Here is a 25,979-nt window from a genome sequence, read left to right as displayed (position 1 = left end):
GCCCTCTTTAAATCCAGCCTATCTTGCAAAGGTCAAGTCCTACCTTCCCCAGGAAACCTCCAGGCTGTGCGAAGGTACCATGAAAACGGACGGAATGTAGCACGTGAGCAACAGCCAAGCAGCCATCATGGCCAGACCGCACAGAGAGCAAAGTGCAAGGGGAGCAAAGTGTGGTGAATCCTGAAAGGGTAGGCTCAGGCCAGGTTGTGATGATGGGCTTTAAATGGTCAAGAAGTTTCTACCTTCTTCTAGAAAAGCTGTTTGAGGAAGAGAATGAGAGTCAAGCTGTGCTTTGAGAAATATCAGTCTAGCAGTTGTGTGGAGGATGGATCAGAGGGGTCTCCACACAGCCTAATATAATGCTAGGCAAACAGAAGCACTCAATATATACTTAATTGCTGAACTGAAATAGCCTTTAAAAGAGTTAAAATTCAAAAAAATAATCTATCAATAGTATCATATTCAGCATCTGTTAAATAACATAAAGAATCTATTTTTCTTGGCTGAGAATATTACTCATTTTAACTGTTTCTGTCAGCTGGCCTACCCTCCATACCGAAGATGTGTAGAAATAGAAAGTTAAGCTGAAGCCAGGTTGTAAATGCTTTAAATGACAGAGGAGTTTGTATATGAGCCTAGACCTAAAGGGGTAAACTAATGATGCTGCCTGAGAGAAGACAATAAACACTTAAGGTTTAAATAATAAACACCATCAAGTCACAGAATCCAAGTGTCTACGGGGCCTTTTTCCAGGGACATGGCCTCAAGGTGACTTTTCTCAAAATGACACCAGTACTTCCCTTTCAAGTCCCTCCATCACCACTCCCTCTTAATTGTACAGAGTGTCACAATTAATGCTCCTGTACAGACAATGGGGTCCTCCAGTGTGGGTCACACATACAAATGTAATTTAATATTCTTTCTCCTTAGTTTATTTTCCTTTCTAAACTGCCAAAGCCAGTTTACATGAACCTGCAGGGTTATGGAATAGTGTCCATTAACAGGCACAAATGCCACATGGTATTGTCTGTCAAATTATAGCACATTTGTGAGTGTGAGATAATGGTTACAGAGTAATGAAACTGATTTTTATTTGTAGTTTTCAGAACAAATTTCATTCCTATGTGGTCACACCTTTTATTCATGTCTAATTCCTTACTTGAACTTCACTGACTTTAACCAATTCTTACTATCTATCATGACAAGGTTATCTGCGGGAATTTATTTTACTAACACAGTCCCAGAAAGAAATAGGACGATTGTGGAAATACAACAAACTGGAGGAATTCCAGCTGGGGTGATGAATGTTCCCCAAGCAGGATGGTGCACTTTGGGGAAGGACAAGTAGTGCTGCCTGAAGATATACATTCTACTCCTCCACCTGCCACCTCCTGCACATGTCACTTAAGCTTCCTGGGATCTCAAAAGTGAAGATCTCCAAGGCCCTATACAGCTCTAAATCTGTGCTTCTAGAACCCCCAAAGCCCTAGCAAGGTCATGGTCTTCACGTATATCAAGTATAGCAAACATCACATCCAGCTCTGCTCCACAAGGTAACTTGAGGGAGTCAGTAGATGGGAGTCAGAAGACTTGAGTTTGAATTCCAGCTCATTTTACCTCTGAACACAGGCCGTCAAGTTCCAGAGCTGTGCTCTAGATTACATGATCTAGAGGGTTCCTTAGAGCTCTGAAAAACTATGATTCTGTTATGGGGAGGGTGATCCACATTATTATAGGAAAAAAGGTTTGTAAAATTTGCTTTTATGAAGTGGAAGATAAAATAAATGGAAACCCTAAAATTGATGCATTTTAATACCTAATAAAATCTATGTGAACACTGAGATTAATATCACAATCCTCATTTGTTTACTTTCTTCCTCACCCCACTGTCAACACAAGAGATTTCCTGCCAAATTAGGCCATCTGGTCAACTTATTGCTATAATTATGACTATTTATTATCCACACTATTTACCAGAGAGGTAATTTTTCAATTTTCTCTTTTATAATTAAGATTCACTTATTTTATTAACTAAAATAAATTTAAATAGGTACCTAAATAGCTTTTATAAAGCATATCTTCCTTTAAAAACCTATAGAAAAAAATTGTGAACAAATCAAAGATAAATTACTATTATTCAAGAGGAACACTTGAAGCTCTTAAGAGTGAAAATAACTGAAAATTACTACTATAAAATTATTTTGCAAAAAAGATATCCAATAAGATTTTTAACTTTTTATGCCACTGTTCATGAATATTTTTCATTAACTACATAATTTTCAATTATTTTAAAATTAACCGAAAATGGGAAACCTATTCAAACTAATTCAATTAACAGTCTCAATGGATTTTTACTTGTAATTTTGAACATAAAATTTATTATTTTTTAAGAAACACAAATAAGAGATATTCATGACATGTTAAAACATACAATCAAATAATCCTTTTAATGTAAAATCACACTATATTCAACATGAACTTCTATGTCCTAATAAAGAATATCATTATTTTCTTAGGTCATAGTCAAATGCTAATTTTATTTCAATAGTGCAATCAAACTAATCACTCTCAAATAGGCATTTACTAGCCAAAACAAAAAGCTCAAATATATTGGGATTAAGGTGTTTAATATTTTTTTAATAGTAGAGACACTACTAGTGATAGAAATATAATCTCTACCTCAGCACATGCTTCATTAAAATTTAATTAGTACTTGGGTTTAAATAAACCTTCTTATGACCCTATTAAAGTTCCTTTCATTAGTAATGCAATGTGCTTTTTTTTTTTTAAAAGACTTTTTGTAAAAAATTAAAATTAAATACAGGTGCTCCTGAGACTGTCTCAGAAAGGTTACTGACCTTTAGAAACTGTAATAATTTGAGGAACAGTATTTTTATTCTAAGTTTAAAAAAAATAACTTGGGTGATCTAAGGAAATTCCAGTAATTAAAGGGTTCAAATATTTGTATGCATAAAATTTCAGCCTAGCATTATCTCAAAGATTCAAATGGATCTGTGATCTCACCAACCAAAATGTTCTCTCCAATAATGCAGACTGAAATCAATCCATGCCAAGAGAACTGATGCAACTCTTATCAATGTCCTCCAATGTTTGCCATGGAGGTTGAGGGGTACGGGAGGGAAGGAGCAGCAGCATCTATTAATTGTGCTGGAAGCTTTTCTTACTTTTGCTGAACTTCGGGAGGATACTAATGGTGCAATCAGCGGTCCACCTGTCATCACCTGCCTTTTCTGCATGTCCAATCTATCTTCTCTTCCTAGCATACACTTCCCTCATGACTTCTTATGCTCTTGTTCTTCTTCAGCTTACCTAAGTACAGAAATGCACATCACAGGCTGGCCAGACAATGAATTCTTTGGCCATGCCAACTTCTGAAATGATGAAAAGTAAAAAATGGCCCTTGCTTCTATGGAGCCCCTTTACACTTGTGCAAGAACAGTGGCAGTGGTGGAAAAGGGGGCAAAAAGTGTTGAGAAGCACATAGTTTTTAGACCACCTAATAAACTTTACCTTAGCTGTTAATAATCTAAAAGGGAAATAATTTTCCAATGACTTAACAAATGAGCACCATATCACAGAAGCTAAATCATATCAATCTTGACATTTTTGCCAGAAACAAAACTAAAAGAAAGAAGGAAGTTGCTGCTAAAGAATGGTACTCCTTGGAGAGGCAGACACGTGGCCATCTTGTATTGCAGTGCTAATTTGCAAAAAGACCACTGTGAACAGAATTTCAATTCACACACCATCATCAGCTGCAAAAGAAGAGGTAGAAAAAATCTATGAAGAGCTCAGCCAAGACCCTCCTAATTAAATCAACATATACTTTGATACTTGATGACTTCAATGCAAAGGTGGAACTAGGTGAGGATGATGAAACATGTGTTGGAAGCCGTGGGTCAGAAAAAAAGAATGATAAGACAAAGACTTATAGACTACAAAGACACCTCACACCTTTACATAGTGAATACTTCCTTAAAGAAAAGAATGGGTAAAACTCTGGTCATGGCTATTGAAAAATAATACCACCAAAAAATGAAATTGATTATATTTTAACACACAGGAAAAGACTCATTACTAATGTGGAGATCATAGGATATCAGACGTAGAACTGGAAGAATCTCAGAAGGCATCTTAACCAACGCCCTCATTTTATACATGAGGATGCTGAGGCCCAGGGAAATTCACTGAGTTATCCAACATCATAGAGACAATAAATGTCACAAGTGAGATTTGACCCAGGTTCTCTGGCTACCCAGGGCCAGTGTTTTTTCAACACTGAAGATAGGAGGAAAAAGGACATGCCCAAGAAATCTAGTGGAGCCTAAAAGAAATTAGACAAAGAAAGAGAATTATTTCACTTCATTTTCTGATTGGTTTTCATGAAATTATATGTTTGTGAGAGAAGGGTGAGCATCTTGCGTGTTGTTCTCCAAGCTAATGTTTACATTCTGAGGGACAGATGAATAAGGTGAAGGCTATATGTAGAGAATAACTTCATAAAATTGCAACAGTTTCACAGTCTGTGGATTTAATAGTTATCTTCCAGGCTCACACTAATTAATTAGTCTTACCATAAGCTCTAGACCCAACAGCTAGCAGAGCTCTTTAGGACACTGTAACTAAGCATTACTGTAAATCAGCAGCTGCCAGGATATAGTGGCTCTCTTTAAGCCTTTTTATAAGAGTCAGAATGAACAATGGTTGGTGTTAACTTCTGAGAGGATTCATTTCAACTATTTTTCCATTCAGTCTCACCTAGCAATACAGAATCAAAGCTGACAACACTTTATGACCCAGGGATAATTATGGCAATCTTCAACTATTGTAACATACCAATAGTAGTATCCATCTCCAAAAACAAATGTTTTTCTCCATGTTCAAATATGCTTGTAAATTACATTCAGGTACTGATAAAGGTAGCAAGAACATTTGATATACATTATTGAGGTGATCTTCACATTACTTCCTTCAAACCTAAAGGTTGTAAACAGATTGATTACCATTTTTTACATATGGAAGGGATTAGGTCAAATTAAGTCAGGAAGAGAATCTAGCTTTCCCATCATAAAGAAGAGACTCTCTATCCTCTCCTAAGAGCTTTCCGGCATTCCAGATATGTTCACAAGACCAACGAATCATAGGTTTATAGCTGGAAGGAACCTTAGAGATCATCTTGTCCAATCCTCTCTTTGAAAGGTAATGAAACTGAAGCCCCAGAGGGTTAAGCGACACATAGTAAAGGACATTACTGGGATGTGGATTTAGGCGCTCTCACTTCAAATCCAGCATTCTTTATATAGCATCACATTATATTATTCTCCCAAACTGATATCAACAAATAACTATAATAACCCCTACATCATGAAGCAAAAAAGGGATACATATAGTAATTCTGGTATATGACATAGGGATTCTAACTTTCTTGTGATATAAATTTTTCCAAGTATCAAAGAACTAACTATAGATATTTATCCGATTCAAAACATAAAATATTTCAGATAAACCTTTAAAAGTGAGAAATTAACTTAAATATCTTGACAAATTCAGAACATCTCGGTCCCAGACACAGCATTTTGTCTGCATATAAGTACGCCCAAGTTTGATCGTTTTTATTCTCTCCTTCCTCAAAATGTAAGCCTACACATAAGTGGTTGATTATTATCTGATCTTATCACTATTATTGTGCTTTATTTAGGATATATGTTCTTCTGAGACTTTCTTGAAAAATCTAGGTGAGAAACTAAAAGATTTGCATTGTCCCTAATCCCGTTTAAAATAGGTTAGAGGAAATCCTCTTTCCTCTGAAGGAAGATTAGTCAGTACCAATAGGAAAAAGAATGACTTCTTTTCTATTTAGTCATTAGGCTTGTCCAGATAACTGCAAAGGAAATGTATTAATCAGCTCCAACCACAGGGTAAGCATACTAATCTACAAAAAAAAAGGATGAAGGAAACAAATACCCCCACCCACCCAGACACAGACACAGACACACAGACACACACACACACCCCCCTTGAGTTTTCCTCCTGATTTTCTCTAGAATCATCATTCAATTCCAGTAGAATTCTAGATCGAGTTGCAAAGGATCTCAGCGGGCATCTGGTCTACCTCCTTCATCTTGCAGATGAGGAAACTGAAGCCCAGAGAATACCCATGGGAAGGTGCCTCTTTTTTTCACTGGCTTAAAGGCAAATGGAGGTGAAGTGACTTGCCCAGGGCCACAAAGGTAATAATTGACAAAACTAGCATTCACACTGAGGCCCTCTGACTCTGAATCCAAGCCTCTTACCAACATACCATCCTGCCTCCCTTTCCCATCCAGGAACCACTGAAGTTACCTATGGGTCTGTTGAGTAAAATTCCTCAATTTTTTACTCAAAATTTTACTCAACAGACCCATAGGTAACTTCAGTGGTTCCCGGTAAAAACAGACTTTTCAGTTTCTAAACTGCATCACAAGGATCCATGGGCTGTGCTGAATACCAACTGAATGACATCACTTCAGTTGGACAAACTTTGTCAGAAGGCAATGGGCAAGAAGGACCATATTTATTTACAGAACTTCGTCGTTACCACTATCCCCCCACACCTCCCAATTAAGGGGAATAGTATTTTAATCCACCCAGTGTACCTGCAAGATTGGCAATGTCAGTGAGGATAGCTAAGAGAAACATAAAATCCATGTAATTCCATTGTAGAACTCAAGTTAAATTTCCAGCCATATGTAACATCACTTGCAAATACCTCCAAAGATAATACTATTTCCTTTAATGTAGGGATGGGCCAATAAGAATAAGAAATAATAAATCAAATCAAAGAAGTAAATAAGTTTTTAAGAAGCAAATAACATTTACTAAAAGAATTGGATCAGGAGGTAGGCCACCTAGCAATACAGAATCAAAGTTGACAACACTTTATGAACCAGTAATAGTCTTGTCAATCTTCAATTACTATAATGTATCAATCATAGTATCCATCTCCACGAAGGTAAAAAGTGGTGAATAAGGGGTCAAAAAGACCTGACTTCAAGTCTGGTCTCAGGTACTTACTATCTGTGTGACTCTGGACAAGTTACTGCACCTTTGTCTGCCTCAGTTTCCTCAACTGTAAAATGGAGACAATAATAGCACCTGCCTGTTGTGAGGATCTAATGAGGGAATACTTATTCTTAGTACAATGCCTGGCACCTAGTAGGTACTATATAAATGCTTATTCCTTTCCCCCTTCCCCTTCCCCCTACTGGTTCACTCACCACTGACATGGTTCAATCCAGTGACATACATGGAAACATCTATACTGTCAAAACTCCTAGCTCTCTGTTCATGGATTATCACACAAAAACAGGAAAAGGTCATGCTATATCTTGTTTCCAGCAGCTTAAAAAAGCACATACACATAATATGTTTAACGCTAACTAAACCACAAAGGCACTACTTATACATAGTGATTTTAAAAAGGCTCAAATGGTTTCTAATGTTATAATACTTATCAATGGTATATATATCTATCTCATCTTTACAGTAAAGACTCTGATGTGGACAAACCAAACCACTGATCTCATCAAATGCAGACTCTGTAATCAAGGTATATCTGAAGAGTTTGCTGTACCTTCATAGCCTTCTAGATTTACAGTTGGAAGGGAGGTTAGAGGTCATTTGGCCCAACCTACGCACTTTACAAGCGAGGGTTCTGAGGCCCAGAGAAGTGAAGTCATTTGTCCAAGGTCATACAGGCATTAAGTCCCAGTGCCAAGGCCTGATCCTGGCATTCCAGATTGAATGCTAAGAGGGCCCCAAATCACCTCCTTTCAGGAAAGAGGGTTTCATAAATGCTTTTTAATGATGGAAACAGCTTTTCCTGGATGACGTCCTTCCCCTTCAATTTCACAACTGCTTTCTCTCAATAGTCCAACTAGTTCTTTAATGTTTCTTATAAAAGGAACCCTCCCTCCACAAAATCCTACTCCCATACCTCATCATGACCTTAGGCTCTCAAAGGCTAAACTAGTGTAGTATAAGCTCTGGCAAATCTTGTCTGGCTGGAAAGGCTCCAAGCGCAGGCCCAGCAGGCCTATAGCTCAAGGAAGTCAAAAACAGAACACAAAGAGCTCATTCATATTACACCAAAATAGTCAAAGCAGCATTCTATAGTAGCAAAAAAAAAAAAACTGGAAAAAACAAAGGGGAAGCCCAGCAATTGGGGAATAGTGGAAAAAATTGTTCCTTGGGAATTTAATGCAATAGTACTTCATTGTAAGACATGACTAAAAATAATCATATAATAATAACATAGCGAGCATTTATATAGCACCTACGGCGTCCCAGGCACTGTGCTAAGTGTTGTACCACCTAGCTGCCAAATGTTGTTATATATTACTAGGTAGCGTAGTGCATAGAGTGCCAGACCTAGAGACAGGAAGACTCATCTTCTTGAATTAAAATCTGGCCTCTGACACTTACGAGCTGTATGACTCTGGGCAACTCACTTAACCCTGTTTGCCTCAGTTTCCTCATCTGTAAAATGAACTGGAGAAGGAAATGGCAAACTACCCCAGTATCTCTGCAAAGAAAATCCCAAATGGAGTCACAAAGAGCTGGACATGACTGATATTGTTCTTACTATATTAATGATATTACTATTTTCATATTACTGGACCATTTGGCTGCCCAATATTATTATTAGTATGCTGATAATATTATTAAAGTGCATTTGTGCAGCACTTTAAGGTTTTTATAGTGATTTATAAACATTATTTCATTTTTATCCTCACAAAAACCCTGAGAGATAGTTGCTATTATCATCCTCTCTATATTACAAATGAGGAAACTGAGCAAAACAGAGGTTAAGTGATTTGTCCAGGGTCCTCCACCTAGGGATGTGTCAGAGCCTAAATTTGAACTCAGGTCTTCATGACCTCCGGGTCTAGTGCTCTATATCCCCCACACCTATCTCCAACATGAGGAATTAAGACTTGTACGAACTAAGGCAGAGTGAAGCAAGTCAAATCAGAAGAACGATATGCCCAAAGAGTACAACAACGGAAATGAAAACACACTTTCCTCCTCTCAGAAGAGACTTGACCCCTGGGGGTGAGTTAGTTTGGCTTACCTGTTGTTTGTTACAAGGGAAGCTTCAATGTGTGTGCTGGGAGAGGAGGGAAAGAGTATAACAAGGATGGCGTATATCCAGACATGACGTTGACTCAGAAACAAAAGGTGTCAACAGAATAAAACAACACTACAGAAGGGGGCCGGCGGCAGAGCACGTGGGTCTGTCATCCACACACCAGGCTAAGGGTGGAGAGAGAGGTTCATCACAGCAAGCCTGGTCTCAAAGGGATGATGGTTCTGGTTCCTGGAGCTCATCATTAGCATCTCCTGAAGGATGGAAGGAGTGGGAGTGGGATGTAGAGAGAGCTATGAAATCAAAGATCTTTTCAAGAACTAGGACTACCAAAGCAACAAATGACTGATTCAAACTCAGGTATCCGGCAACCTCACCTATTGAGAACACAATGAAGAACCAGAAAGTACATAAGACAGACCTCCCCCCACTGAGTAACGGAAATAACTGTCACAAAGGCCAGGCACCAGAGCTCATCAGGCCTCCTGGCCCTTAACATGCACACAAGGCTAGCAAACTTGGTTATCAGATTTGTAAAACCCAGAGATGATTAGTAATATCCAATTAGAAAAGGGAAGAAAACAACAGGAGACATACAAACTTCAAAACATATCAGCATGAATCATTCATTGTAGAGGCAAACCCGCCCTACACAGTTAACAAGCCCATAAGAACATCAGAACAGAGAATAACTGATTGGATTCTCAGTCATCTCCTCCCAAATTTTCAACCTTTCCATCTACTTATTCCTTCCCTGTTGCCTTCAAACATGCCCAAGTTTCCTTAGTCTTAAAAAAATAAAAGGAAAAAAAAGAAAACTCATTAGACCTTACCATCTCCTCAAACCAATATCTCATACTTCTCTTTCTCTGACATACTCCCAGAAAAAGCTTTCGGCCTTCACTCCCTCTCATCACTCACTTCTTAATCCTTTGTAATCTGGCTTTTTATATCAGAACTCAACTGAAACTGCCTTCTCCAAAGTTACCAATGATTTCTTAACTGCCAAAGCTAATGGCCTTTTCTCAGGTCCCAATTCTTCTTCATCTATCTGCTGCATTTGATACAGTCAATCACCGTCTCCTCCTGGACACTATCGCCTCTTTCAGTTTTTTTGGACACTATTCCCACTTACCAACAGAGTGAAGCAGGTCTGTGTGCTTTTCAGCAATGTTGTCAGATGCCCTCAACAAGGATAAAATATGCATCAAGGTCAGCTGCTGCACTGATGGCAAGTTATTTAACTTGAAAAGGATACAAGCCAAAACTGAAGTGTAGGAAGAGTTGGTGAATGACTTTGTTCATAGAAGATTGTGCACTCAATATACCCTCTGAAGCTGAGATAAGACAAAGTATAGATCGATTTTCTGCTGCTTATGCTAATTTTGGCCTAACACCACCAAGAAAATAGAAGTTCTCCACCAGGGAGGACCACACCATCCATACATGGAACCATCGATTATAGCATATGGAGAAATTTGAATGCTGTGGATAAGTTCGCTTACATTGGCAGTATATTGTCCAGGGATGTACACATAGATGATGAGGATGGCATACACACTGCCAGAGCTAGCTCAGTGTATGGGAGGCTCTGAAGGAAACTGTGGAAGAGAAGAGGTATTAGGCTGCCTACGAAACTGAAGGTCTACTGAGCCATGGTGCTGATTGTTGTACGCTCATTGGTGTATGCCTGTGAAACCTAGACAGCATACCAGTGCCATGCCAGAAAACTGAATTGCTCCCATATGAATTGTCTTAAGAAAATTCTTAAGATCATCTGGCAAGATAAAGTACCAGACATGGAGGTCCCTTCTCGAGCTGAACGGCCAAGCATTCAAACTCTACTGAGTCTACAGAGCACAACTCCGATGTACTGGCAAAGTTGTTTGAATGCCAGATGTGTTGGCCTAAAAGGCTATTTATGGAGAACTCACATAAGGCAAGCGCTCACACTGAGGCCAGAAGAACCCATACAAGCACACCATCAAGGTCTCTCTGAAGAACTCTGAAATTTATTGTGAGACAAGGGAGATAACAATCAACTACCACCATCCTTCCAGTCTCCCAGCATCATAATGTTGGCAGTATTCTACACTTTTCACTTTCCCTTCACCTATACATCCAACTAGTTTACTTAAATCTTGTCATTTCTATCTTTAAAACACCTCTTGCATTACAACACCTTCTCTCCACTCAAAGACTACCACCTAACCTCAAGCCCTTTTCACCTCTTAATTAGATTACTGCAACAGTCTCCTGATTGGTCTCCCTAATTGGTCTCTCACCACCCCCTCCATCCTACCCACAGATATCAAAGTAATATTCCTTAAGGGCAGATCTTATCAAATTACTCCCCTATTCAACCAACTCTACTGGCCTTCTCTTGCCTCTAAAATAAAATAGAAATTGTCCATGTAGCTTTTAAAGCCCTACACAACCTACCAAATTACAAGAAATTTATAATTTATGCCACCTATTGTACATATATACTAGCATTTTTATGTGGACACTTACTATCTTTTTTAGTCTAGATGTATATTTAGTTCCCTCAACCTACACTTCTCCCACCCAAGATGAAAATCTTTTTTTCCATACAATCACACACATCCTTTTCTTAAACCCTTCCTTCTGGACCCTTCTTATCCTGCTCTTCTTGCTGCCTTAGGAAAATCTTGCTTCAGGGAATCTTAAAACTTTAAAGGACATATTACACTGTGAGCTCCTTGACAGCAGGGACTTGCCTTTCTTTGTACCTACAGTGCCTGATACACAGTAGGCAACCAATAAATGTTTACTGACTGACTGGCTAAAGTCCTGTAGCCCACACCATACCTGAAGCATTTATCCCTTATGTATCTTTGACTTCTTGTCACCAGGTCCAATCCAAACTCCAAATCCTATTAATTCTTCTTCTGCAATATCTGTCCCATTCATCTTTACCTTTCCACTGCCACAATTCAAGCCCAGGCTGTTATCATCTCACACCTGGCCAATTACAATTGTACCCTATCTATTCACCCTGAATCTAATCTGGCAAAGATTCTCATAAGATATCTAGCCAACCCATACTCCAAGCATGAATTCCCTTTACAAGCTCTCCGACCAGAGGTCATTCAACCTTGGTTTAAACACCTATAGGGACAAGAAATTCACTATATTATAAGGACATCCATTCCACTTATGGACAGTTGTAACTATAAGGAAAAACTTTCTAACATTAAGCCAAAAATATGACTTCCCTACAGACTCTACCCATTGGTTATAGCTCTGCTTAATAAGGTCATGAAGAACACATCTATCTAATGCCTTTTTCATATCACAGCCCATGAGAGCAATAATAAAGTATCCTCTTCTCTTCCTTAGGCTAAACATTCCCAGTGCCTCCAAACAACCCTGCACGATTTCTATTCCTCTCTCCATTACCGTCACTATCTGAACACAGGCTTGGGTTATGGATGTCTTTCCTAAAATACAGCACACAGAAATGGCCATGATACTCTCGATATGGTCTAAATAGGGCAGAGTAAAACAGGCTGATTTCAGCAATGCAGATATCTAATAGTGTTAGATACCTGCCTAGGAGCACCAGGACATTAAGGGATTTAGCAATGATCATAGGACTGGTACACATCAGAGTTATGAATTGAGCCAAGGTCTCCTTGACTCCAAGTCAGTCTTTTTAACCACTAAGCCACACTGCCTCTCATTCTGGACACTATAATCATGCTATCACCGAAGAATACATGAACACTTTTGAGGGTCACAAAATACTGTTTTTCGGTATACAGCCTTCAATCCAAGCTATTTTCACCATGTCTCTCCCCCATCCTTTAATTGTGTAGTAAATTTTAAAACCCAAATACTCTGTATCTTACTAAATGTCATTTATAAAAACATATTTATACTGTCCTCACCCATCAAGATCTTTCTGGATGCCAATATTGTCATTCAATATGTTATCACTCCCAGAAAGGCACATTTGTAAATTTGACAACCACATCAATAACTTAATCTAGATAACTGATAAAAAAAAAGTATTCAACAAAACAGAAACAAGGAAAGTACAGAGCCTTGTGATGCCCCACCACACAGCCCCCTCTAGTTTACATCAATTCATTAATGACATTATCTCTTTGGAGTCAGGCAGATGATCAGTTTGGAAACCAGCTTACTGAATCTTTTCTACAAGAATATGTTGCAAGACAGCATCAAATATATTCCTAAAATCCAATATATTTCTAGCATTTTGCTATTCTACCAAGTTAGCCGCCCTTTCAAAATAAGAATTAGGTTAGTCTGCCATGACTTATTCTTAATGCACCTATGCTAGGTTTCAGTGATCTTGATGGTTTCCCTAAGTGATCATAAACCATCCTTTTATGTTGCTGTATGTGTGACAGAAAGAGAAGAAGAGAGGGTAAAGGGAAGAGAGGATAGAGAGGTGGAAGAGGCTGAGGGACTGAGCCTATGATTTCTTCAGTGTGAGAAGCTCCTAGTGAGGAACTCGCTCTAGCAAAGCAGACTGACACCTTCTCAGTAATTTAATGGACTTAGAAAGTTGCCTGAGGTACCAAGAATTGCCAGGGGTTGGCTGGTTGAGTCATTCTGTCTCTCTTTGTTGAACCATAAAAAGAAATACTCCTCAATTTTCCATATAGAAAATTCCAAACAGAGTTTGAATCCAACCACAGACTTTTTTTTAAAAAAACTAGTCCAAAGGAACATAAATAAAATGAGTTTGAAAAGTTCCCAAAGCGATTTTTTTTAAAGTTAAATAAGTATTAAATCTTTCTGCAGGGTAAACATTCTGAGACAATTCATAAATAATATTATCTTGTTCTTTTAAAATTTTGCCAGAAAACAATGTCACGTTCAAAATCTCCTATTTTGAAGAATCTACCCTTTTTTTAAAAAAAATATTTTCTCTCATAATTCCATTTGGAAGCCAAAACCTATCCAAAATATGTCAGGATATTTCTAGGGATAGAATAGGAATAGACTGTTTATTCCTGAAATAAATGCAAAATAACAGCCTACACTGTTATCACTTAAGACTTTTCTTAGATTTCAGAGACTCTGGTTTTCAGAAAGCTTTCAAATCCTGATGCAGGTCATTTGCAGAATAAAAAGAACCAGAGCTCTGTCATGTCAACACAAAATAAGTAAGATACTCACAAAGAGATATGAAACTCTAGCTTCTGAGAAGTTATGTATACTCTAAATGAAAAGGCTTCTCTGAAATGTTGTGATCAATGTTCATTTCATTTCTGATCCCTGTGTATCATGGGATTTGGATGTGGAAAGGACCTTAGAGATCAGCCCAAGTTGGATGAAGAAAGTAGAACCAAAGAATTAATTGACTTGCCTAAAATTACAGTGGTAGACCAGAGTCAATATTTGAATCCAAGTTATATGACTCCAAATTCAAGAGTCTTTCCATGACACCATGTACCATCCAGAAAACTGCTGCAGGTTCCAAGGGAAATAAATGGTAAATGATTTCTATGTTAAAAATCAAATCAAATCAAATCATCTATAATAAAACCTCCATTGGGGGAAAGCAATGTGACCTACCAGAAATGGCAAAGCTTTGGCCTTAGACAACCAAAACACATAGATTCTAATCTCTATTTGCCTCTTACTGGTTGTGTGTAGTTGGGAGGTGACAATTTCTCCAGGCTCCAGTTTCCTGATCTATAAATTGAATACCTTGGACTATGTGAGTTCTGAGTCCTGATTAATCAAATACTCTAATTAATAGAAAATTAGAACATAAATATCATGCTCTGGTCACCAATTTTCAAAGAATTCAAATCAGCTAAAACTAAACACAGAAACTATACAGAATTAAAATGCTGCCCAAGAAACAATGTATTTTAGTAGAAAAGTTCTGAATTTGGAGTCAGGAAACCTGGTTCTAATGCTAGCTCAATTACTAAATTGCTGTATGACCTTGCAAACAAATTGCTTAACTTCTCTGGGCCTCACTTTCCACATCTGTAAATTGAAGGGACTAGACTAGATAATCTCAAAAAAACCTTCTTACCCTAAGAAACAATACTATATCAAGATCAATACAGAGATAGATGTGTGTGTATATGTAGATATGTGTAGATATGCCACATATCATGTATATGAATAGTCACAGACCACATATTCAGTATAATCATATAGACAGATATAATGTATGTAACGAGTAAAAGGAAAACCATTAAGTTTTGTAATGAAATTAGATATAAAAACTACTAGCCTAATCTCTAAAGCCATTAATGTAATCAAATTTTTTTTTTCTTTATATTCTTCTACTCCTCTAAATTAATTCTGCCTTTTCTCACTCTCCACCATTCAAGCTAAATTAAAAAATACTTATTCAATTTTTGGTTTTCAGTTGTTTAAATATGTACTATCTTAATAGTACAGTACTATTTTATTTTATTTTTTCCTACTAAAAATGTATAGTATTTCAATAACATTTAAATGGGCTAAGATGATTTTCATGGGTTAGCCTAGGAACTTTGCCACCATTTATAATGTAGTTTCCATGGGAAAATGTGCTCTTGATTTCCAAAAAAGCTGCTCATAAATGAACTTTTGGAACACCACCCATTTCTAAGTTAAGGACTTCCTGTATCATCTGGTAGTCACGCTTTTTTTGGCAGGGCTTGAACTGTAGGTTTATGTAGTTGTGAACCAAGCACACTGTTCACCTCTCTAGCAATGCGATTAACTGTAGAATTACAGAACTGTAGAATATGCCAAACAATATATCTCTTTCTGGATTATGGAATCCACCCCAAGGTATGATGTAAACACCGCCTAAGAGCATTAGATCCTAACAGACATAAAACTGCTCCAACCACATGAACAAGTTCAATATATATATCCTTTAAAGGTTAAATCGTACACCAACACACATTGTTTATAAACACCGCATATAAACACACATTGTTTTTAAACACTGCATATAAACACTGCATAAAAACTCCCCAGAAACAGGAAGATGCTTATTTCACCTCCCGATAAACTTCCGAAGTCAATGTTTTAACAAATGCTTCCTAAATGTTGCCCTATGGAAACCTAAGACTTTGTGTCATAGGTCAATATCCACATTTCAGTCCTGGATTCTCTATCCTTTCCGCCCTGATTATTCTGAATACTATAATAAAGTTGTCCAACCTATAACATGACCCTACAGTATAGACTGCAAAAATGGAATCAGAAGGAGGCTACATCCCTAATATATGAAACAGAAATGCAGTTCCAAAATTATAATCTAATATGAATTTTTTTTCATTAAAAAGTCAATCGATTAATTCAATAAAACAGATGATGTTTTTAAAATAATGACCTCACAGATCAACAATGATCTCATAAACTACTAGCCTATTTTCTATCCAGAAAAGGAAAACAAAAGTAGACACTGATGAATTTAAATTGTTGAGCTTTTGAAAAGGTTTAAAAGCACTCTAATGTAACAGGGCTGGAAGTTCTCTAGGGACCAGAGATGTTTATAGATTTCCTTTGTAGCAGAACAATTTATCAAACAACACGCATTGCTAAAACAAATATTCGTATTGTCAGCAAGGAAACCTTCAGCTTTCCCAGGTTCCCGATCACTGATGGCTAGAAAAGCTAGAAAGCAAAGGAAATAAAAAAGAAGTAAAGAAAGCATTTTTAATATGCTACAAAATGAAGGAAAATTCACTAATACACAATTACTGGCTTTACTAACATCATCAATAATCAAGTTTCCATTCTGCACAACTGTTACTAATACTCTGGACCAAACAGCTGCTTATAACAAAATGATTAGTGATTGAAATTTCCCCCTTCATAATTCTCCGCAGCTAGAGATGAAGTCTAAGACTTGGAGATGGGAAGACTTGAGTTCAAATCCTGCCTTATGACACTGGGCAAGTCACTTAACCTCTCTCAGTCTCAGTTTCTTCATCTGTAAAACGGGGACAAGAGCACCTACCTCGCCAAGTTGTCATGAGAATCAAATATAAAGCACTTTGCAAATATTAAGGCACTGTGTAAATGCTAGTTTTTATTATTATTGCTGCATATTTCCTCCATTAAATTCCTCTTCCAATGAACTATCTTGGAGCAGCAGGGACCCGAGAATCTCAAAGGCTCTCTCTAAAATCTAAAAGAGGCTTATCACTAGGCAAGCAAATTTAAGGACCGTAACAATTCTCGATGACCTTCTTCTTGGTTATAGAGGGACAACAATATATCAATAATATATCAACCAAAGAAATCACAGATGCTCAAATCATTGAAGTACATGAGTGTCTACAATCAGAATTTCATAATTCCACTTATGGCAATAGCATGGACAGACTTAAAGTGTGTACTGGGACAGAGGACAAGTCTGCTCTACAGTGAGATGGGTTGCATAAATGTTTGTGGATAATGGTCCCGAAATCTGATTTTCTATTAGCTTGGCCCCCATCCAGCTCATTATGAAAAAGCATCATCTTATTCTTCGCCCTAATAACTCTAACTCCTAGCACAGTGCCTGGTATGTAGTGGGTGCTTAATAAATACTTACTGATTGATAGGCCATCTGGTACTAAACCATAAAGACAAAAAACACATGTTAAAATGCTCTGATCCTTAGGCAGGCAGACAAGAGCAAGGACATTCACCAGAAGCAAACTATGCAGGTACTTTGGGACCCTATTGGTGCTTACATTTGAAAAGAGGCTGGGATTAAGAGTAAACAGGGGGCTGGAGATGTTGTGAAAGAGAGAAGGGAGGTGGGGAGAGGGGAAAAGGGGGGGGGGGGGGGGGGGGGGACAGGGAGGGGGGGAGGGGGAGAGAGAGGGGGGGAGGGGGAGAGAGAGAGATTGATTTTGGTGCTTACAACTTTTGAAAGCAGGGATTAAGGGAGGAATGGGGTGTGTAGGTGATTATGGGTTCTCACTCTTTTGCAGTGTAGACTTGCTCCAATGGCTGAGCAAAAGTACCTCATGTTTTAGAAACACTTTAAAGATGGCAAAATGCTTTCTCCACAACAACTCTATAAAGTAATAGCACATTTACTTATTCCTATTTTTCATAGTAAGAAACTGCGTAGTCTTCAGGGGATGATACAATTCCCCCAAGTTACACAGCTAATCCGTTTCAGAACTGAGACTTGAACTCAATTCTCCCTTCTCCAATGCATAGTCTTTACATCATGTGCAGATCAAGGCAGAGAGCTGGTTGCACTGTGGCTCAGTCATCCTCATTTCCTACTTTTGGCTCCTGGTATTTCCAGTCTTGATTCACTGGTAGGTCTCAGGGGGCTGGACTTGAGACTCAGTACTTAGAACTTCAAAGTGCACCTGAGTGCCAGGGCTAATGGCAGGCAGGGTCATTACACCAAGATTTGTGAACCACACCCCTCCCCCCTTACCCCTCTCCAAGGAGACTTTCCTATTCACATGCTTTCTAGTGATGTCCACTATGACTCCATCGTAAATAAGCTCATTCTGCCCTAAGAAGCAGTCACGAGTCAAGTCAAGAGACTATTTAACTATCTAGAGGTGTTTTCAGAGAAATGCAAATAACTGGTAGGGTGGGGGAGGGGGAGGCTGATAAAAATTTTAATGTGGCAGTCATTGCTTCTCCTGATCTCTGTGTCTAAAAAGTTGGAGGTCTTTCTCCTCTTTGCTCAGTTAAGAGGCATTCATACTTCAAACCCACCACCCCACATAGCTAGTGCTGGTTTTTCCTCCTGATTTATCTTTTTTCTGACCTCACCCATTTACTCTAAATCCTCTGGCCCTGTTTTCCAGCCCTGTAGGTCCCCTCTAGCTATCATCAACGGGTGTAACCCTTCAGGAGTAGGGGGTCTGACATCCCTGATGCTACCAATGGGACAGATACGCCAATGTGGTTGGAGCAGCAAAGAGTCTTGAGGGAGACAAGAGGGTAGCATGTGTTAGGCAGGTTAAACTACCACCCGTGACTGACTGCTCTGGGAATATCACTTCCTCTCACCCCAAAACAATCAGTCCTTCTTCCAATCTGCCCCTAAAGCCATCAAGTGAAACAGCCCTTGTGAGAATGGGCCTTCCATCTCTGCCACCACCATCACTAACTGCTGACCAAATATCAGCAACAATCAGGTAAGGCCAAGAGCGCCATAAATAGCAGAGCTTGCTAGACCATCAATTCTGCTTCTAGCCCAGTCCCTATAGCTCCAGGAGAGCAATCCTTTCAGAGATAAGTCCAGATGGCCCCTAATACCTTAACAGTCAAAACTGAAGAAAGTTTTTACCCCAAAGCCCTTGGGCATTGTTGAATGGTTTAACATCAGAAACAGATACATTTTTTTTTTAATCAATGGAAATGAAACCAAAAAAGATGCATTCCTTGCATCCTAAGAACCATGGGGCCTTTCCATCTGACTTGCAGCTAAAACTCCATGTGCTGTCTCTCCCATTGGAATGTGAACTCCTTAACAGCACAGGCTTTTCTACTATCGGTATCTTTGCACATAGTGAATATTTAATGAATGCTTTTTTTTTTTCATTCATTGATCCACCTGCCTTTTTCTAAATTAGACTCAGGTCATCCTAACTCCACTAATCTAGGCACTTGTGTCCTGCACTAACTGATCTGATATCTGCTCATTTTCTCCAGTCTCTGACCAGTTAGTGTCCCTCAATAGCCAACAATGACTGAATAGAACAGGTAGGCATGATATAACCCAGCTCGTAGTTTAAAAAAAAAACCCACAAACTGCTTATCCCTGGATTAACTACCTGATTCTATAGCCTCTTTCTCTCCCACAAGGTCTATGAAAGGGAGGTAGCACAGACTCCCTAGCTCCTTCACACAAATGCTATGAGAATAGCATGAATATACAAAAATGATTCTATGTAGGCCGGCATACTTTTATGGGCACACACAGAATGTACTACTTTTAGATACAAGAGCCCATGTACACATAGATTTGTTCATCCACAATCTTATTAATAAATTTTCTTTTAAAAAAAGATCTAAAGTATAACATATATGATTAACACTAGTGTCTCTCATTTATAATAACCATCTGGATAACCAAGAAGAAAAAAACGATAGCAGTGTTTCCCAAAAACATTATTTTGGTAAATATTTAAGCTGGAAGGGACCTAAGAGACCATTAAGTCCAATAGCCTCGATTTACAGATGAGCAAACGGATGGCAAAGAAGTGTTAAGTGACTTATCCAGGGTCACCTAGGTAGTATCTAAGGCAGAATTTGAATTCAGGTCTTTCTAACTCTGAGCCACTACATCACTCAGCTGCATCTTTCTAGATCCATCATACATTAAGAGGTTAGTAATTATTTTTTACTCTATGTTGCTATGTCTGACAGCTTAAAGACTAGTAGTAAACTAAAGTTTAATTCATTTGATTTTCCAAAAACCAGAAATACCAAGAGTAAACCCAAATCAATTTTTCCATTATGTTGGCATATTCTGAGTAGGCATTATTATTAGCAAGTTGCATCATAGCACCAAAGATCACTTGACTGCAAGAAATGACGTAAAAACACCATCAATGAATGACCTGCAAAGGAAGTGGGCTTCTCAGGTCAAAGGAATGAAAGCTAAAAGACAGACACATCCTGCACTGGGACTTCTTGGCCAAAAAAATTTGCCACCCTACAGTCAACCTGGTGGTCAGCATTTAGCTACATGAAAAGACAGCTGGGTGTCACAGAAGTCATCTGGATTAGCCCTGTAAGATTTCTGGAACACCCTGAATCACTGGGAACATATTGAAAGTCATTCTACTTTGGTTCAACCTGCCAGGCCCCTGTACTATGAAAAAGGATAAAAAGGGATGAAGGGTTTTAAAATATAAGTATGCCACTTAGAGTAGGAGTTCTTCATGTTTTTTTGCATAATAGATTCCCACCCTCTGACAGTCTGGTTAAATCTACGAACTCTTTTCTTTCAGAAGGTCTTTAAATGAATTAAATAAGGTATGTGATTACAAGAAAAATCATGTTGAAATACAATTATCAAAATATTTTTTTAAAATGTCACAGACTCTAGATTAGGAATCCCTGCCCTAGAGAGAACAATGAAGTTAAATATAAGCAAATAATTCAACTTAATCTATTTAGATACGTAATAACTATAGGAAAATAGTTAACCTGACAATTTTTGAAACAAGACACATTAGCATAATATAGTAAAAGTAATAAATAAATGCTCTAAAATGTTTTTATACATAAAACCAGAATGGAAGCCACAGGAAAAAGATAAGACTCTATGACTCTACGGATGTTCTTTGGACCCTGTTATCTCCTGTACTATAAGTGTCTGGTCAAAAAGCTTAGTTTCATAAAATTTAATACTACATGGAAAGTAATGCTTGTAACTAATGAAAATCACATAAAAATTCACCTGCAGGCTAAGGTGGAAAGCATAAAACAAAACAAAACAAACAAACAAAAACAACTGTAGTCCTGATGAGAGTAAAGCAGAGAAAGATAAGAGAAATACAAGAAGACAATAGGTATCTTCATTTAAAAAAAATGAGGAAATAAGTTAGGAAAGCTAAGAGATACTGAATAAGTAGTGTGGGGGCTATGAGGCAACATAGGATGATCAAGAGGTGGGGAAAATCATCTACTTTGGATCCAACAGGTAGGCAGGCATGAATTATTTCACACAAACCAAATCTCGATTTAATAATAAAACATTAGTGGGGCAAGTAGGTGGCACAGTGGATAGAGCACTGGCCCTGGAGTAAGGAGGACCTGAGTTCAAATCTGGCCTCAGACACATAGCACTTACTAGCTGTGTGACCCTGGGCAAGTCACTTAACCCCATTGTTTAGCATAAATAAATAGATAGATAGATAGATAAGTGAATGAATGAATAAATAAATAAAATATTAGCGTTAGAAGACTCCTTGAAGATCCTCTAGCCCAGGGCGCCTTAAACTTTTTCCACTAGTGACCCCTTCAGCGCTTCTTAAATTTCAGGTCATGACCGCCGGGGTACTATACCTTCATTTTAGGGAAGTTAATTTACTTGCCCAAAACAAAACCAGTAGCACTTCCAGGGCTGGCATTTCTGATCTCTTTCAGTCTACTAACTGCCATATAGATATCCAATTACTTATTATGCATTTAATTAGTGTATATGACAAATGAGTGTTATATATCCAATGGATACGTAGCAACAGGTGTCACAAATCATATTTACTGCTTAAAAAAAAACAATTTCTGTCGCTAAATGACTTCCAGATTTGTAATACCTCAGACTTAAAATACCTCAGAATTAAAAATAAGAGCAAAGGAGGATCGTGAAAGTAATAAGACTGAAACATATAATAAAAAAAGAACTCAGAAGAACTGGAGTAAAGGACTTTATCAGAGAAACATGATCAAAAAGGAGATGAAAAGTGTGAGGGCTAACAGATAGATAGATCCACAGCTCCAATATCCTCTTTCCTAGAGGAGAAATTGAGCAAGGCCTCCAACATACCAGGGAGACTCCCAGAATAAATTTATGGGAAGACCCAGAAAAGAGCTGCATAGGACTGGCAGGTATAGACTCCCCCAAATGGATGACATCACATTTGAGTATCTGAGGTAAACACAGCCCCTACCACTCCTCCTGCCTCCACTAATCATTAGCATACAGAATCTTAGATTTAGAAGAGACAACAAGATATCTAGTCTAACCTTTACCCATGTAACAATGCCTGTCTACAGCTTCTTTCTAGTGCCTGTTCAGCCTCTCTAATCCAACACTTCCAGTGATGGGGACCTCATTACTTCACTACCACCCAATCAATACACAAGTACAGCTTGTTCCATTTGAGGGCACTTGTCATTTTTAGAAAGTTGTTCCCTATGTTGCGCTGAAATCTTCTTCCCTGTAACTCCCACTCACTAATTCTACTTCTACCTCTGAGGGCCACATCTCATTTCTCATTTGACAACCCAATTAATTTATGTATTTAAAGCAATATTCATTAAATTATACACAATTAAATTCAGAGAAGAAATATCAAGGATTACACCAAAAAGAAAAGATGATGGAGACAGTCTTGTGCATGATGATTTTAAAACCTATCACACATAGCAATAATTATTGAGCAAGTCACTAAACCTCTCTGGGACTTACTTTCCTCATCTGTAAAATAAAAAGATCAGACTTTGACCTCTAGGGTCCCTTCCAACTCTAAATATTCAAAGACTACTGCCATGTTCCCATATGTACTCCCTCCCCACCGAAGTCTCCTCTCTTCCTTATCTGATGTAATGGATGTGATGTAATGCTGGGCTAGGAGTCAGGAAGCCCCCACTTCTATAACTTACTAGTTGCACGATCAAGGACAAGTCACAACTTCGGTGTTTCAATTTCTTCATCTGTAGGATACAAACCTTAAAGCTATTATAGTGTATAATTATCATTATTATTACCATTGTCACTATTACTATTATTGTGGTTTCTAGTTTCTCTACCATCCTGGCTACCTATTCCTGGAAATACTTCAGTTTGTCAACATTCCTCCCAAATGTCAGGCTCAGAGTGGGACAGGACGCTCTAAATGTTACATGACCATCGAAGAGTACAGTGAGATTACCACCTTCTTAGAGTAACAAGAGTCATCCTTCAAAATGATTTGTCCGTTATTTTTGTACAACTGGAACTTTTAAAGCAGGCATCTGGAACTGCCAGTAACTTCCTGCATGACCTCTAAAGAATTATTTCCCTATCTCTGGGCCTCATTTTCCTCACCTGCCAAATGTGAGTCTGGAACCAGATGATCTCAAAGACCCCTTCCATTTCTATCACCCCATGATTCTTTAGCTCTAAGTTATTGACATTCCTATTACCTTCTTTTTTTAATAGAATTCAGTGAAGATACAAGTAATTCTACTCTGAAAGGAATTATTACCTTCTTTTTTTAATAGAATTCAATGAAGATACAAGTAATTCTACTCTGAAAGGAATTCACAAAATAAACAAATTAGCTGACAGGCCCTAATTTCTACTTTCCCAGAATTAAAGGTAAAAGCTATCTTCAATCAATATCTGCACCTTTTAAAAGAGGTACATCTTACTTTCAGAAAACAAAAACAAAAAATTAAAACACTCTCTTTTTACCTAGTTTTTTCTTCATATTTCTCTGACTTCAGTGTATGTCATGAGACTTAAAGACACATGATGGATCATGTACATACAGTAGGAAGGAGGAGGACTGTCCTCAGGATTTGTTGGTTCATTCTCCTTTTGCTGAGCTATAATACTGTAGCTCAAATTAGTTACTACAAGCACCAAAAAATTTTGCATCTTCCTACGGGTTTGAAGTAATGCAAAGCCATTATTTTTTAAAAGTGAGCTAAAGGCATCCTCTCCTCATCTCATCCACTTGTTCACTATAGAAATAGACTTGCAAGTCTTCTCCCGCTGGTGGCATTCCAAAGGAACCTGAGAACCCACCGGGCCTCTTATCTGATCGGTTCACTTTCAGACAGAAACTGGCTCTTCTGAATCAGAAAAGAAACATTGTTTGTTAGTTTCTCTGAAATCACTACACCTTTGTTATATTTTAACACTTTCACCACCCTGCAAGTCCCAGATTTCCAGACAGAAAACAAAGCCTTTTAGCAGAACCTAAAACCCCTTCTCCAAACTGTTCCTTCCACCCTAATCCCAGTTTAATTAGGTTCATTATGGGAGGGGGGGCATGCATTATACAGGTGGGGGATGCACCTGCAAAGAGTTCATACCCATACCCCGAATTCACTTCTCCCGCTGAAAAGATATTTAGGGGTTTCTTTCTTTTCTTTTTTTTTTTTAATCATAAGAACTACTAGTTGCAGTGGGGAAACCAAGAGGTGGCCGACGTGATGCAGCTGTTTGCAGAGAGCACAGAAAGGCAAAGGAGAAGTCGCAGGAAAGGGACCAAATTATTAAGTGAAGAACCCCTGGCCAAGATGAACCAGATGAATGGAAAGAACCCCGGGCCAAGATTAAATAGACTGGGGTGGAGGAAGAATCTTTTCCCAATCACGGGGCCCTCCCCTCCCCAACAACCTACTTCATCCCGAGTCCGGGGGTAAAGTGCCCGGCAAAGATGCCAGCCTCCAGTCACATGATTACCCAATCCCCCGTTCGAAACAATCGGGTCTTGGGCCGGGCCCTAGGATGAGGAAGGGAGGGTGAAAAACATCCAGAGATTAGCCCGGTTCCCTCCAACCGAGGATGAAGACTCGGCCACAGCACTTTCCCCTTTGCAAAGAAAAGGGTTCAGTCCCTGCAAAGGTAGGGTCTCGGGCTCAGGGATGCAAAAGGTGTCTCACTCTGCTCACTAAGCCCCGAACTTTTATTCGCTCCTTCTTTTTCCCCAACCCGCCTGAGGGGCTCCCCGCCGGGGCCGTGCACTCACGTATCGGTTGATGAGAGTCCGGATGAAGCTGCAGTCTATGGTTCCTGCCATGGTACCTGCCGGATAAAGCCCCCGCGCCGGCGCAGCTCCTAGCTCCCCTCGGCGAGCTTGAGCTCGGGGCCGCCTTATCTCTTCCGACTCCCACTTGGCACGGCCATGGACTTGCTTCTACATCGGTCTCGTGGCCACCCTAGTCTCCGGGGCTGCGAGGAGGCGAGCGCACGCACGCACCCGGCCCGGGGCCGCCGAGGCTGCCGCTGCGCCGTTGTCAGGCTCCACTGGGCTCTGCTCGGCTCCCTCGCCGCCCGCCTGCTTCTTTCGCTCTTCTCTCGGGTCTCCCGCCTCAATCACGCCCGCAGCAGCTCAGGCTGCCAGCCGCGGGGCGCATGGGGCACTCGCGGGGCGGCACCTCCCGGCTCATGCCCTCCTCC

At 39.0% G+C, this 25,979-nt stretch overlaps 1 protein-coding gene across 8 annotated transcripts in view; it reads right to left on the bottom strand.

Moving 5' to 3' along the window:
* LOC114046188 (probable phospholipid-transporting ATPase IH) overlaps window positions 1–25,750 on the bottom strand; it is a 222,872-nt gene extending 197,122 nt beyond the window's left edge. For all 8 annotated transcript variants that reach the window (XR_003569471.1, XM_027866417.1, XM_027866418.1 and 5 more), the window contains exon 1: window positions 25,549–25,750. Coding sequence is in view for 7 of the 8 variants with exons in the window: in XM_027866417.1 (XP_027722218.1) it covers window positions 25,549–25,599 (51 nt within the window). In the remaining variant the exon portion in view is untranslated. The remainder of the gene's footprint in view (window positions 1–25,548) is intronic.
* Between the last annotated feature and the right edge of the window lie 229 nt (window positions 25,751–25,979).

The sequence above is a fragment of the Vombatus ursinus genome, unplaced genomic scaffold (genome assembly GCF_900497805.2).
Source record: "Vombatus ursinus unplaced genomic scaffold, bare-nosed wombat genome assembly UNPS02014781.1, whole genome shotgun sequence".
NCBI lineage: Eukaryota > Metazoa > Chordata > Mammalia > Diprotodontia > Vombatidae > Vombatus > Vombatus ursinus.
The sequence above is the reverse complement of the archived record's forward strand: the minus strand, read 5'-3'. Positions and strand labels throughout refer to the sequence as shown.